Source organism: Archocentrus centrarchus, chromosome 20, assembly GCF_007364275.1.
Source record: "Archocentrus centrarchus isolate MPI-CPG fArcCen1 chromosome 20, fArcCen1, whole genome shotgun sequence".
Lineage (NCBI taxonomy): Eukaryota > Metazoa > Chordata > Actinopteri > Cichliformes > Cichlidae > Archocentrus > Archocentrus centrarchus.
The window spans coordinates 23,941,919-23,957,331 of record NC_044365.1 but is presented as its reverse complement, the minus strand read 5'-3'; the positions used below and the strand labels follow the sequence as shown (position 1 = coordinate 23,957,331).

Genomic DNA, 15,413 nt, shown 5'->3' with positions numbered 1-15,413 from the left:
CTTAAAGTGCCATCTAGGGTGTTCTTTTACAAGTGTTACATCTTCATAAACTAAACATGGTGCACGATCTGAAATGGCAATGCTCTAATATCATCCGTGTATTTTAGAGTCTAATCCTGTAGATGCTGCAGTCTCCCACCATAGTCTCGGTGTGAGACAGTGTTTTGAATGTACCAGAGTAACATGAATAAGCGTTAGCAGGTTTTATTCCACATTTCCTTCAGATGCCTAACAAAAGCATTATTCTTAAGCAAAATATTGAGGAATCATCCTTGGATCCACTATGTCATTGATCATCCCCCAGTTGGATTCGGTGTGCACTTGAATCCTCCTGCTGGTAAATATTCCAGTCCAAAGAATGTAGAGAGAGTAAGAAATTAATGTGTTTTTAAAAATTAGTCATCTGCATTTGGACCATATGAATTTACTAAGTTCAGGTGTTTTCAGTACTTCGATATCTGCCCATACTATGCCTTAAAAGATGTTGAAAATCGACTGACTTATGACCGTCGTAGCTCCTCTGGCCTGCAATGAAAAGGAAGCTGTAAATATCCTGTTGATAATACTAATGGTAAATGGAGTGGTACTTATGTAGCGCTCTTCTTCTATGAGTGTTCAAAGCGCTTTTTACTACAACGTGCAGACTGGAGCAGCTGAGGAATCAATCCACAGACCTAATCGGTAGATCATCCGCTATACCTCCTGAGCCACAGCCACCCCCACGTTCTTTTACAGCAGTCTGCCATTGAGAGAAGATTTCACTTCTATTTCTGCTTTTCCTGTCATTGCCCTCCTTCCAACTTGCCGTACGTGCATTTGACCATATCTCATCTCTTCCTTGCTGCTGCTGTTCCCGAATGAACTTAAAACTTCTGTATCAAGCAGGGTCGCCTGCCCATTGCCATTGTTTGTTAGCCCAGCGGATGGAGGTTTCCATCTGTGTGACAACAGCCGGGTTCACTGAGCAGACACACAACTTTAAAGCAAGCTGCTTTTTTTTTTCTGTTTTCCTTAATCTCAAATAAGATGATGCTCCAAATAAATTCTTTCAATTCTGACCAAAACCTTTGACAAAGCAGTTTGTGGTGTCTTTTCAGCCCATCCCACTCATGAGCCAGCAGAAGAAAGCATGTCTGTTGGATTATTAGGAAAACACAGTGCAATTTGTCCTGTTGCTGTAAATGATGTTTTTTTTTTTTTTTTTATTTGTTTGTTTTTTTGGTGATATTTATAAAATGATTGAAGATATTGACTAATTTATATAAAATGAAAATGTCCCATTTGACACCAGAAACAGGTGTGAAATAAACTTCTGGATGTACTTAGTGACTTTTCTGTTTTCCTCAAATCAAAGCAGCATGGGCCTGTAGCCAGAAGTTTGGCATTGTGCTGACTTGTCTTCAGAGCCAAAAGCAACGGGTCAGGGTGCAGGAATTATGCAAACTTTAATAGTATATTAGGGCATTTTAAAAAAAGGTGCATGACTCTGTTGAGGACTTGTGGATTTCTGCTTCCCTCCAAATTACTGCTTCCTGCTGGCTGCTGCCACAAAGGAGTAAAAGCTGCCTGGAGAGGACGAGCGCTGCCATTTGCAGAACTCTCTTAGAAACGGGGAGTTTTGTTTTTGCAGAATGCCAGACTGTTCGTGTTTGCAAATGTCAACATTTGTAAAAGCCGTTGTTGAGCTCCAGCAGACTGAGGGCCCCCAGAGGGATTAGAGGAGGCTCTGTTTACCTGCTCTGAGGAATGCTGCCCTGCACGGACGCTTTTGTATCTGACAGGGACCCAAGGTCACAGTGCCGGGAGAGATGGGCCGCTTTGTCCCGCCCTGAAGTTTCCACCTCACAATATCAACAGCAAAACACAATGTGGGAGACGAAAATGGAATTCCTGCTCATGTTGCAACAGTGTTCAGAAACTCAGGTTCAGGAGGCCCCGTTTACCTTTGATGGGTCTGAGTGATTCACGAACATTTATCATTTTTAGGGTTATTGTGTAAAACTGTTTTGTGAATCACATTTTGAATGAATATTTTCTCATATTCCAGAACTGATTTTGTTATTCTGCTCCTCTGGCGACCTGTGTGATTCTGCACCTGACTTAACAAACAGAAGGACCAGAGTTTGTTCTATAATGATGAACAAATGTAACTCATATTTGGCATGTGTTGCTTCTTCCTTTTAGAAATTAAGTCAATCTTCATGTGAAGTATTTATGCAGCACCTTACTGCAGAATATTATTACGTTTCCAATTGGGAGTGCCTACATTTATCCACAAGGGGTCGCACTTTCACTGAAGATAACATCCAGAAACTGATGCTGTAATCAATTCGACAAAGATGTGCAGCCTGATACCAAAGCGCTCCACTAGAGGACAAAAAAATGCATCTCTGAGAGCTCACCATTAAGTGCTGCATGCACACTATAAGTCCATGAAAATACTAAAGGATTATAGTGATTTGTTAAGACTAACAAAGCTGTGATGTGGACTACTGGGACTGCAGTGTTTCTTTATATGAGCCCCGACTGTCAGTCACTTTCGGATGGAGCAATCTGACCTCAAACAGCAGACGCCGAGAAGTAGACCTGTGACCAACAAAGACGCTTCTGTTTAATTTGTCTGCGCGTTAGAAGTTATTTGCGGAGGGCAGACCTCGTTAAATTTGACACAGGCGCTCAACATTTCGCAAGCATGCAAAAGGTAGATCAAAGCGCAATCTTCTCCATTTTTGCATAAGCCGCCAAATAGGACCAATAGGCCTCCCTCCACAGTGAGCTCAGCTTTTCCATCAACCAAAAGTTGTCAGCCTATATGTGATTTTTGGGCACCCAAATCCTGTGTTTGTTATAAAAGGGGTGTGGAGGGAGGGGTATGAACAGCGGACCAGCTGGTTTATTTATTAACTAATTTAGGATTTTAATTTGCTCGTAAATGTCCTTATAATATGGCCAAATCGTCCCCCCGTGTGGCTCCTGTGGTATTTTCTTTTAGACAAAGACATGTAACAACTGCAAGTTTGAAAATGTTCTTTATCTCATTTTATAATAAACATATAAATAATAAATTCTAGACATTTTGACACATCGCCCTGTTATGAAAGTTAACTGGTAGGTCTGCCTATATATAGACTATCCAAACTGTGCATCAGCCTGCAGTTCATTTCTATAAAACTATTTCCCTATTACAAAATATGAAAAGAAAAATAAGATTTTAGTACATTTACAATGAGTTACTTATTAATTTATTTAACGAAACGGTTCCAGTACTACTTTAACTGTTACTGAATTGTCAGAATCTGCATTTGATATTTTTTCTTAGAAGAAAACAGAAAAGAAACACATACACAAAAAAAAAAAAAAAAAAAGAAAGAGAAAGCATAGAATGCAGACATGGGGCAGAATATCTGTCCCTCTCCGACAACTGAAACGAACAGTTTACAAAATAATAAAATTCTTAATAAACCAAGCAGTACAAGATTTTCCAACACTTTCCCAACTACTGTATTTAAATTAAAATATATTTTCATATCTTACACTATTTCAAATAACGAAATGTGATTCGGTAGCGATCTGTCAAAATCTAATTTACAATTCTGTGTATAAAAATATAATTTATGGAACCCCGCGAAGTTTTTTTTCTCCCCAAAATATAACAGTCAGTTGTATATATATATATATATATATATATATATATATATATATATATATATATATATATATATATATATATATATATATATATATATATATGGACATATGAACATTACAGCCTGTCAAAGTTAGCTCCGTTCTACATGATCTTCTTTCTCTGTGTGATTTTTTCCCGTTTTTTCTTTTTTTTCTTCATTTTTCTTTCTTTTTTTGCATTTAATATTTACAAAAATAGATTATGCACAATTTGCTGCTCACACTGTTTCAGAATCCATTTATGTGACAGCAGCAGAGTTCACATGAGAATAAATTATTCAAAGAGAAACTTTTTAAGGCTCCATTCATTCTTTGAAAGGGGACACATCATGAAAAAGTCACTGAAATAAATATCCCAACTCCGCTGGGGCCTTTGTCATGTCTGTCTGTTCGCTTTTTTAATTATTATTATTTTATTTTTAATCTACTGAATAGTTCGTGTGTCCTACATTTAAAGTCTCGTTCTGTTCCTGTTGTAGCTGTTTCAACTTGGATATACTGACATTCCAAGTGGATGGATCGAGTGGCTGTCCAAGAGCCATGTCCCTAATTGATAAAGGATTTTGGAGTACCAGTGCACGCCTTCGTTTTGTGCACTGCTTGGGGGCTGGGAGCTAAAAAGAAATGAGGACACCCAGTGGGCGAGCCTGACAGGTGCCAGGGCCCAGTGCGCCAGGTCGTGGTCTTCGATCACTGCGTAACAGGACGCAAGGACCTCGTCCACCACGATGGTCCCGTGCGCGGTCACGGGCGCAAAGGAGCCTTCATGACTCCGCGTGTAAATCCGTTTTACGGTCACAGGCTCAAGTCGACTTCGCTCGCCATGGAAGACGAACACTTTCTGTCCAGGCTGGACTTGGCTGGCGAAAATCGCAGACATCCCCCTCTCCGCCTCGGCGGAGCTGTTGTGGCTGACGAAAAGGAGGTGCGCGGCGGTGAGGGTTATTTTCTGGCCCGAGTCAGTTTCGATCACATAGAAGATCCTCCTCATCGTCGAATCTTGGTCTATAAACATGATGAAGTCCGTGTAAATTAGATTTCCGTCGTCATCTGCTGTCAGGACCCTGTCGCCGCTTCTGAGATCTTTGACTGCTTTCTCGGTGCCATCCTGAAGAGTGACCGTGGAGGATCCTGGGAAGCAGCCGCCTGACTTTGCTGCCACTGAGTTTTCTGTTAAAAGAAAATATTATATTGTTAAAAGCTCAAATTTTGATAAAACGTATAAATTTTTTTTCTAGCCCACCGTGGTACTGCAGGATTTGTCAAAATAATTTTAACGCGTAAAAACAAATGCCGCATGTGCTTTGAACCTTTGCAGCCCAGAACTCATTCAAAGGCCCATTCAAAAATACACCTTTTTTGCGCGTATTTGTATTTTTTCTGCCTCCACGCATCATGGTGGGCCATATGCATTTTGCATAATGATGCCTGTCGGCTCCTTCATGCCAGATGCGTATTGGCTTAGCTCACGTTGTCTGAGACGAGAAAACTGAAAGCCCTGGCTCATCTATTCTTAATTAAAAAACCCAATGAAGAGCAGGCATTGTTATTCTAAATCAACTTGTGGATCGAGCTACTCTCGGTAAAGAACACTTACGCCTTTCCCAGCTACTCTTCCCATATTTACTCAGGTGCAGAAACCTCTATGTGACAATTCACACAAATAGGCGACTCACAACTACTATTTACCCAGTGGAGCCACTTTTCCAAGCCTCTCGAGTTGTAGATTTGAATTTAAATGAGGGCCCGGACTCTTAAATGCTTTCTGTTGTGCAACATCAATGTCCCCCCCTGTCTACCACCTCTCCCTGCTTTGTTGTCAGTCTTGATGACAATAATTTTGGCCTTGGTGGAACTCTTCACATACCAGTCTCTAGGATCACACTGTCCTGCACACAGAAAAAGAGGGTTTCCTACTCAGAATTTGGGGCTTTTAATCTTCTTTTAAGATTCCCGAGCATGAAATAAGGTGACAACTGAAAACCAGATTTACCCCAACCAATTCAACATTGTTCAGCCAAATCCTTTTGGTAAAGTCGCATGACCTCCAATGACACGTCGGCCTAGCTCATACTGTGATCTCAAAACGTGTGTGCTGAATGATAAGTAAGGGATTTATCAATAAAGTCTGGGCAAAAAAAAGAAAGGGGGGGGGGGGGGGGGGGTTGTGGTTCATCAGTCAATGTGGAGAAATATTTTCTGGGCCTCGTAGGTGTCCAGTAGTGAAGGCCTGGGTAGATTATGAGTCTCAATAAAGCTAAAACAAATGATATGGGACGAAAATGAATGTTTGAAAGAAAAAACTCAAAACTTAAAAAAAAAAGTTACCAAATTCGAATGAAGCATGACACCTTGCAGCACTTAATTTACTGGAGAGCAGGAAAACTTGCTTTTCTAGGTCATGCCAAGCAGCCTTGTTAGATTATGGTCGTGGTTCCCACCAGGAGACAGTGTGGGGCGGTGTAAGATCAAGAAATAAGCTGCAACGAGAAACGCTTATAACGCCTTTGGCTGGGAATTGCCCATACATCATTCAGAGAAATGCCCATTTACAGCTTCATCAAACTGTCCAAATGCATGGCAAGATCTAAAACATCTGGTCTCTGTACTTTAATTACCTTACAGATAAACACTTTTTTGTGATTAATCCTAGAAATAATTAAATGGAGCTGTGGTCACGCTTGTCCACACTATATTGCAGCTGATTGGTCAGAGCAGTTAGCCGATGGTAAGTGTTACAGCAAATCTATTTTACTTTCCCTCACAGTCAGCTGATGCAATCTAGTCTTGGGTGAAACTTTCCCAGAAGATAAAGCAGAAGTGCAGCTTCCCTGAGCTGCACCTGTTGTTACAAACGATTACAATCACGCCTGATGGGAAACGCGCACTAACCCTACAGCTAGTAGTGCGAATGACAGATTATCGGTGCAGTACAACAAATTGGTTCTCCTCTCGCATTTTTTTTTTTTCTTGGAGCCATACCTGCTTTCACGGAGCAGTGGATGTGGGCCTTAGATTCATAATAGACCCAGTCAAATCCGGCTTCCACCGCCAGCCTGGACAGAGTGCCGTATTTGCTCTTGTCTCTGTCTGAAGTGGTGATGTCCACGGCCCTGCCCTCATAGTGAAGGGAGTCCTCTAAGTGGTGTCCGTCCTCGTCCCAGCCCTCAGTGACCCGCAGCTTCACTCCGGGCCACTGGTTCATCACTGAGATGGCCAACGAGTTCAGCTTGTCTTTACATCTCTGTGGGAACAAGAAATTGACCCGTGCATCACCTGAATTGTCATAAATAGGATCACAGCCCGCATATATAAGCTTGCATAAAGTGAAAGTCACTCAAACCACGTTTACCAAAAGAAAAATCATTATTTCAGTCTCAGATCACTTGCTTTTGGCTCATTTTCGGTGAAGAACACATAAAATAACACATTTTCAATGACTCAACACTGGACTCCAGCTTTCAGTACATGGGTCACCTGCTTTACCAGTTGAGTTATAGCAGCACCGCTAATTCAGAGTCTGACAGTGAGCTTGAAGACGAGGATGAGATTAACCATACGTCAGCTCCAAAACAAACTCTTCAGTAGCCAGCAAGGGATGTAAAAAAAAAATTGTGAAACTAAATGGCCATCTTGCCCAAGGTATGAGGGATCCCACGTGGCTGCCAATGTAGCCCAATCAGGGCCAACACACATCGCCCTGGTCGAACTCTTCATCACAAATGCCATCTAGAAATTCCTCCTGATTAGGAGATGCTCCCTGATCTGAATTCTGTTCTAGATCCATTAGCAACAAACAGAAGAGCTGTAATGTTTGTAGAACCGTGATGGACAGGAAGACACAGTATACAAGACACAGACATATGGAACGCACATAGAAAAACTCTGCCCCTCACGTGTTGTACAGTCTGGTGCAAACAGGCTTTTTGTTCAATGGGGCTGAGTTACATAGACTGACATGCTTCATATATATTTTATATTTATATTTTATTACATTGTAGCACTTTTGTTCATAAATATAATAACAAAATAATGAGACGGATCCACCAGACCCACCAACACTGCCTGAGCAACAAAAACAAGAACACCACACAAGGGTTAATAACAATTAAAGATTAAAATTGGACTAACTGGGGCCTCACACAACTCTCCACCCCCACCTGACTCCCAGCTGAGGCGAAACACTGGAACTGAACTGCGGCTCTGATCCTGAGCTTGCATTTCTCAGTGTTAGCAGCCGCGACAGAGGGCACATCTCGGGTAAGAAAGCTGCTGATGAAATATTGATAAGGCACTGCATTCGCTTCACTGGCCTATAACATATGGGTCTTTGGTCTTGGAGAGGTGCGAGCAGCGACCCTTTCTTTCCAAAAGTGTTGCATTAAAAACAACATTAATACATTATAAATTCATGAGTTTGTATTAGGCAACGGAATGAATGAGTCTTTTTGTTGGTTGTCTGTTTTCTTTAAATAAATAATTGATATGCAGATGATATAAAGATGATCTTCAAGAGCAGCTGCCTCCTTAAAATATCTGGAGTTTGTTGCACCCCAACCTCTCTGCGCTCTCAATGAAGATGCTTGGCCTTCTCCAAGACAACTATTCTGGACGCCGAACCAATATGTCAAATAAAACATCACAAAGAGTCTTTTCAGTCCAACGGCAGAGGGAAACTTTCATTACTCTTCTCCTGCAAAGTCTTGGAAACGTGACATGCCTTCTTAAGTCGAGGTGTTTTGGCTGCTGACTGACAGACTTGTGAAATATCCGAGGATTGTATGGTGGCAAAGAAAAACGCCTATGTGTGACCCACTGTCCTTTTCCTCGTAGGGACAGTCTGAGGTCTTTAATCAGAGGTTGTTCACATAGATCTACACGCTCGTATAGCAGAAAACAAAGTCCCACATATATCAGTCGCTGATTTATGAGGATATCACACTTGTAGAATGTGTTGAATTAAAAAAAAAATCTCTCCCCAAAACAGCCTTCTGCATACTGAGAGGGACTGTCGGAGTCAAGAGCCGTAAAGCTTAACCTATTTATTAATTCATTAGGTCGTGTGCCGCAAATCAAGCCAAATTCTGCTCAGCCACCATGAAGCCCAGCAGGGCGCCTTGGACCGGCGCTTTGTGCTCGGGGTAAAGTTGTTCAACAGCCTGCCTCTTAATCTTTTCACAAATGATTTGGTTAGAGGAAACACTTATCAGCTACCTGTCAGTGCAAACAAGCACCAGCTCATCTCTTTTCCAACTCGTTTGCACTGCAGGTTCTTAACGCTGGAGGGGGAAAAAAGATTTAAACGCCGTTTAATCTGGCACTAGATCTTAGATTTAATTTTGGAGGTGTAAAAAAGTAAGCTGTGACATTGCGGCTGACAGTCTAACTTGTTTAAAGACGGCAAATCTAGCCTTTTAAAAAGTGATTTTATTGTCAAACAAAACTTTAACGTCTTATTTCGTCTTACTTTTCCGTGTAGAATGTCGCTGAACACAAGTTGAATTCACTCGGGTCAGCGACAGATGAGCGCAACTCTAAAACCCTAAAACTAGCTCCTGATCAAGTCAGGCCTCGTCACGTCAGGAATCTATTTGTAAATGTCTCTAAAACGTATCTGCTGGCAGCTTTCCTGGAAGTGCGCTGTGTCAAACTAGTTAAGAGTGTTTGTTCAAGCGCTTCTTCGAGTATATATTCTTGGCAAGACCTCAGTGAGCTGATTGAGTATTTCATTTATTGCACATATCTAAGGGAGCTACTCCAGACACGTGCCTTTTTTCATGTATGGATGCAACACCTATTTTCTAAACCGCGAGATAACGGGAGAAGTTCAAGGCATTCATGCGTAAAACTCCGTGCGTAAAAACCCGCTGGATTCATGCATAAAGCCTTGGCACGGCGTAAATCCCCATGTGATAATGCTTATGGTGCTTGCAGCTACACTTACTCTCCTTTGGGCGCACACGCTTTAATCTGATGGCTTTACATTGTCATATATCAAAAGGGTAATCACACCTGTTTTAACTTACTATGGTCTCCCGCTGACCAAAGGTCCTAAGTTCAAACTGTGTTTCAAGCCCCAGTGAGGGGCGCCTAAAAGCTCTTTCATGTACATTTCACACTTAGAGTTGGTTGCCTTGTTTTCTGTAAACAGTCAAATGGGAAATGGATCACGAACAACCCAAATAAATCTGGTAAACAAAAAGAAACATTGCCCACAATAGGCCACGTTTGCCACATGCAATCTCAATTTATCAGAAGCTCTCCCACCTCCCACCTTTGTACGTTTGGATGCAGACCTGCAAAAGCAAATCTTTATAGGCAGGTGGATCTTTTTACTCAGGGCGAAAGCTTGGATTAAGACAGGTGCTTCTCTATTTCAGGAATTCTTAAAATAAGAGTTAAATTAAACCATGTTCCTTGTAGAGACTTGGAAACCCCCCACAGAACCCGTTTAGGTCTCTAAACCCCAGCCTTGGTAATCATATCCCCACACGACTGTAATTTCATGATCCCTGTGTATGAGAACCTATAGGTGTATAAAAGAGGAGATGTGGGGAGGGCTGAGCGACGCACGCACTGTGAATATTTTATCGGAGCTCGCCCTCATACATGTAAGAGGCACGGGTTCAGGGACACCGGCGCGCGCCTGGCTTCAACGCTACCAGCACCACCACCATCACCACCTTCATTTTATTATTACTGAGCCAATATCACCCAAGAGTTTTTAATAATTCACCAGCATCTAAGTGCTAAAAGTCATGCTGAAGAGACGCGACATCCTGCAGCCTGGAGAGAAATCAAGGCATCTCCGATGTATGTGAGCCTCGTCTTAGCTGCACCAAACGAGGTATAATGTTTTAAACTGACTGGCTGCGAGAGGATGAGATATTTAAAATAGATGTCATCCTTCATGCAGGTGTATTGTAAAAGACACCAACACTCCTGTGCGTTTTGCTCCTGTAATTGACCGAGTCCCACCCATTTATGAAGGCCTGATAGTGTTCAGAACACTCTCAAAGAAATGTCAGTTTTCATGCACAGATGCACACCACGCGAAAGGCTAAATTACAGCAGCCTGTGCAAGGAAATGTCTGAATGAGCTACGCCATGCCTCAGTAAGCCCGGCTGTTTAAAGCGATGCGCATCCCCAGGGCTGGGATAAAGAAAGGCGCTTAAACAAGCTGCAATGTAAAGCCTACATAGGCAACAAACACAGAAAGTCGTCATGAAATCTAACATGAATGTGCCCCTGTAAAGCAACAAAATGAGCCTCACATAGATACAAATATAGATATGAGGAGAGGGGTACATTAATATTTTAAATACACTGTCACAATCATGAAAGCCGAGTGTCCTGACTCTCCGCCTGCACATCACTTATCCAGCTGGATTTCTATATTCGCTTCAAGGCTGCAGCCTTTGAAAACTCCCATGCTGGTGTATAAAGCGCATCCGCTTTTGCAGTGAAGTTAAAAGGCTCAGTGTGAAGAGTTCAGCAGCGGGTAAAACAGACTTCACTTAAGGTGCGCAATCAGTCTGACAAGGAGGTTGTTGCAGTACGCAGTGATGGTGCGTTAGGAAATGGGCAGTGGGGGGGAAAGGTTATTCTGTCTCCTTACCTGAGTCATTAGCCTGTCAGCACCGGTGTTCTCCTCATCCTTGAATATGATGTCTGTGTTATAATTGGGAGTCAGTTCTTTAAATCGCTCGGAGTTTCTTGTGATCTTGCCTTCGTATTTGCCGCTTGCCCCGAGGGTCTTCTCCGCCACGTTGGGGATGAACTGCTTGTACGCAAGAGGTGTCAGCTTCTTCGGATGTCTTCTCCTGCCGTAGCCCCTGCCCGGTCCGCATCCCATCCCAGAGGATACCAAGGACAAGCAGATGAGACCGACCAAAACGATTTTGGTCCAGAGCAGCATTTTTGTCCTTTAAGATCTCAAACGGGTCACCGCTGCTATCTCTACCGTCTGCCTCTCCCGGCTCTCGCAATGTCCTTGTCTCCTCTTCTACTTCGCCTTAGCTTGGTCTCTACCGTGGCAGGTGCGGAAATGAACGCCTCAGATAAATGGTAATAACGGGGCAATTCGAAGGAGAGTTAAAAAAAAAAGTAGTGAGGGAATTAAAAGCCACGGGATCTCTAGTCGAGCTGCTGCCGCTTGTGTGTGCCTACCGCTTTTACTGCTTTGTATTATAGCACCGATCTATAGGGGAGGGACTTCATTGGCGTCGACTACCCCTCCTGATGTTATCCCACAAAAATCTTAAAAGATTTCTTCCACCTGAGGGTTAGCCTCTGTTTCGAGGAGGAGGGGCTGCTCCATGGGAAAACATCAATTATAAACCGTCTTTTTTTCACCCTCCCGTTTTCCAGCGTTTCACAGTAAGGGAATCAGAGACAGGGCAACTTGAACAGTGCTGGGCTCAAATCTGAAGCAGTGTAGTTAGGTGAAGTGATTTGTGTGGGACAACTTTCAGCGCAGAATGCGTTTCCCGGGAGAATAAAACTGCTTGTGGACGCGCAGTGCGCAAAGGCTGCAGGATTTGGCTGTGAACCCCATATCCACCAGAATAAACACACATATACTATGAAAGAGTTTGGTTACTGTGCAGTTTTATTAGATTTTATTGGATTATTAGATTAGATTAAATTCAAATTTGCCTCTAACCTAGAGCACCCTGCAACAACACCAACGTGAATGTTCCCACGAAATTCGCTTTGGAGCAAGTTCTTACCATATTGGTGATTCAAAGGCGCAAGAAATCTGAGCAAACATATCGCAATTCAATTTTTGGTGTAACACTATTAAGAGTTCACCAGATCAAAAATGTAGAGTTCAGTAACATCTTTAAACTGCGCCCTTTTGTTTCGCACTTAATTTTATGCGTAAAGCAGGCATTTTTGTTTCTGCAAAACGGCATTTCACGCAACTACTTTTATTATTATTTTTTTTTACACATTCATCTTATTATCTCACAGCAGGACAGATTTACGGCACAATAGCAGATGAAGCTTTAGCAAGTGTTCTTTTTTAAATGCCTGTCCAACCCATCCAAAGCCTGTTATTATGGGGAATTAACCTATTTAGCGTATAAAATATACCAATAGTGAGTGTTAATGAATAAGTATAAACAATATTTTTCCTATACAGAGTTAAAATCTACTTTATCTTACTTTATTTAACTGGTCCATGGTGTTGAAATACACCTTTTTGTCTTACTCTTTACCTTTAAAGGAGAGGTGCATTAGTGCCCTCCTGGTCATTAATTATCCACTGAAATTATAATTTTTCTTAAGCATTAAAATACATTACATTTCAATCACCAGCCTTTTTGAGTACTTTTACCTCAGCATGCTCACATAATCTCATTCCTATAATTAAAGGCCAATTAAGACATATTTTAGTGCTGCTGATTAAAACTGTATGGCACCATCAGACATCACTGTATTCACATTCAAGGTCCAGACAAAACAGATAACTAAAATGTTGCAGGGAAGACAATTATTTGTGTGATAACAATGAGTAATTACAGGAAGAAAGGCTGTTGTGAGGCAACTTTAGCTCTCATCACACAGACACTGTGGCACAGGTGCTCTGAAGTGAGGACAGATATGCCAGTCTTTGGTGTGGCTTCTCTCTCATTAGACCTCGCTCTGGCTGACCTCCAGTCTGGTGTTGTTCAGTCAGTGCCAGGCTAGCGGCAAAGCAACTAGGGCAGGTGAGACAACTGCTGCTCACTGAGACTATGAGCATCAACTCTTGGCCAAAAGATAGCTGGCACACTGCTGTATAATGCAGAGCAAGATACTCCACTATCAGCTATTGGCTTTTAGTCTACAAACCACTAACGTCCCTCTGTTTCTTGCTGTATGTCATAGAGATTCTTAAGATGTCTTCCTTAGACACATTTCAATGCCTGTATCTGCAGATGCACTATTGAAACACAGAACTGACAGCACTCATGATGCCCTGAGGGACCCCAGAGGCATTATTTAGCCCCGGGTCAAAGTGTTGGTTTAGGTGTCACAGCTCTGAGATAAAACTTGGCATGTCACACAAATGCCTCAAGCCCACAGGGAGGTGAAGAAGACATAGCACAAGTCCTCAGAGGTCTCAGCCCTCATGAAAGGCAGCAATAATATGACTATTAAAGACTTTAAAGTGGTGACTTGTAAATTAACAAATTATGCAGCCTAGAAACCAGGTTTCCTGGTGGGATTGAACTTGAGTTTCTACCACAAAGGAAACCAAGCATCTCTCAGCCAGACCTGGGGCACATAGCATTTGCAAACATTACACTTCATTGTTTGATTTTGGCCTAATTCAGTGCCAGATGGGTGGAGTTTGCAACTAAAGGCAATGTAAATCACTGCACACAGTTTAGACAATTAAAGTATCTGCATCTATTTGGTGTGTGAACTTTTATTTGAGCATTTGCCTTGATCAGACATCTTAAAACAAACACCTTCTAAGATCCCAGATTTGTGCCATTATGTCACATTATGTTATTCTTTTATTTACAATAGTATTGGTTTTGCATATGAAGGTGAGGCAGAAAAGCAAAGGCTAACTCTCTGAAATAATTCTGGAGGGATTGAGGGCATTACACAATTATTAAGAAGCCTGTTGCATGTGATGGCTAATCCAGTGTGAGGCGTGAAAAAATGGCCAGTGAGTCATCAGTTTCTGGCTCATTGTGTGTCCCATCAAATGCTTTACCCTCCAAAAATGTACAGACACACTTATGTAACCCTCTACCTGCTCCATCACATGTTCATCATCTGCTGTGTTGCTTTCTTTAAGATGCTCCCTCTTGAGCCTGACATTCAAAAGAATTAAAAAGATATGCTTAGAATCAGACTAAATCCACACCCATGTTTGATTTCTTGTGCCACTGTCTCAATCAAGCACAAGCGAGATGCAACTAGAAGTGGTTGAGTGGAGTTTAACCAGTGTAAGTCCCCACAATTACTGCTTTAAAGCCTCCTCCTGTCTGAATGTTTTGTAACATTGTTAGACGGATTAGAACTAGAGAATAATCACGCACAAACATATAAGTAGTGTCAGGCTTTCTGGGTTGTTTTCCTTTGCTGCACATAGGGTTTCCTTTCTCCCCAGGCCAACAGAAAGACAGCCCTACCACAACTCTTTGTGGTTTCCACTCACAGGTGGGGTCCGCATTCAAATCTTTATCCTGTTTTGAACTTTTGGCAAACAGTTTATAGCACGGACATGTTGCCATCTAGCCTATGAGCATGTGCACCCTTTTGTTAGAGTGACAAAGTTTGAATAATCTTCCTCTTAATGGTTTATCTAAGCCGCACGCATCAAGCATTATGCAGAGGTAAAGAGTCAGAATTCAGCTGAACAGAATCAGGTGTTCCGAAGCTAATCTGTCAAGTACAATGGAAATTTCACAATACAGTATCTAGAATCACAACCCTCAGCGTGCCCCAGAGTCTGTAAAGGCATTTTATTTGCACTCTTTAGCCGCTCCCAATACTTAAACATTAAACGCCAAGGCTAGACAGGCAAAACCTCTTTGAACTGCAGGGCAGGGTGAACTCAGTGGGAGGGGAAGGAGGTGAGTGAGTGGAGAACGGGGGGCTGGTATTTGTGTGTTATTCCACCAGGTGAGTCAGCGCTGGCCGCCGTATACTGCAACACCATCACGGTCTTAGCAGTGATGACAGAGGGAATGGCTCAGAGGGATTGACATGTGTCTGT

General features: G+C 42.2%; 1 protein-coding gene across 1 annotated transcript; it reads right to left on the bottom strand.

The window, feature by feature from the left end:
* Positions 1-3,791: 3,791 nt before the first annotated feature.
* On the bottom strand, positions 3,792-11,831 carry shha (sonic hedgehog signaling molecule a). The gene is made up of 3 exons (XM_030756784.1): positions 11,307-11,831; positions 6,670-6,931; positions 3,792-4,857 (listed from the first exon to the last, which is right to left on the bottom strand). The coding sequence occupies exons 1-3, from the start codon at positions 11,604-11,606 to the stop codon at positions 4,172-4,174; spliced, it is 1,248 nt and encodes a 415-aa protein (XP_030612644.1). The 5' UTR covers positions 11,607-11,831; the 3' UTR covers positions 3,792-4,171.
* Positions 11,832-15,413: the final 3,582 nt, after the last annotated feature.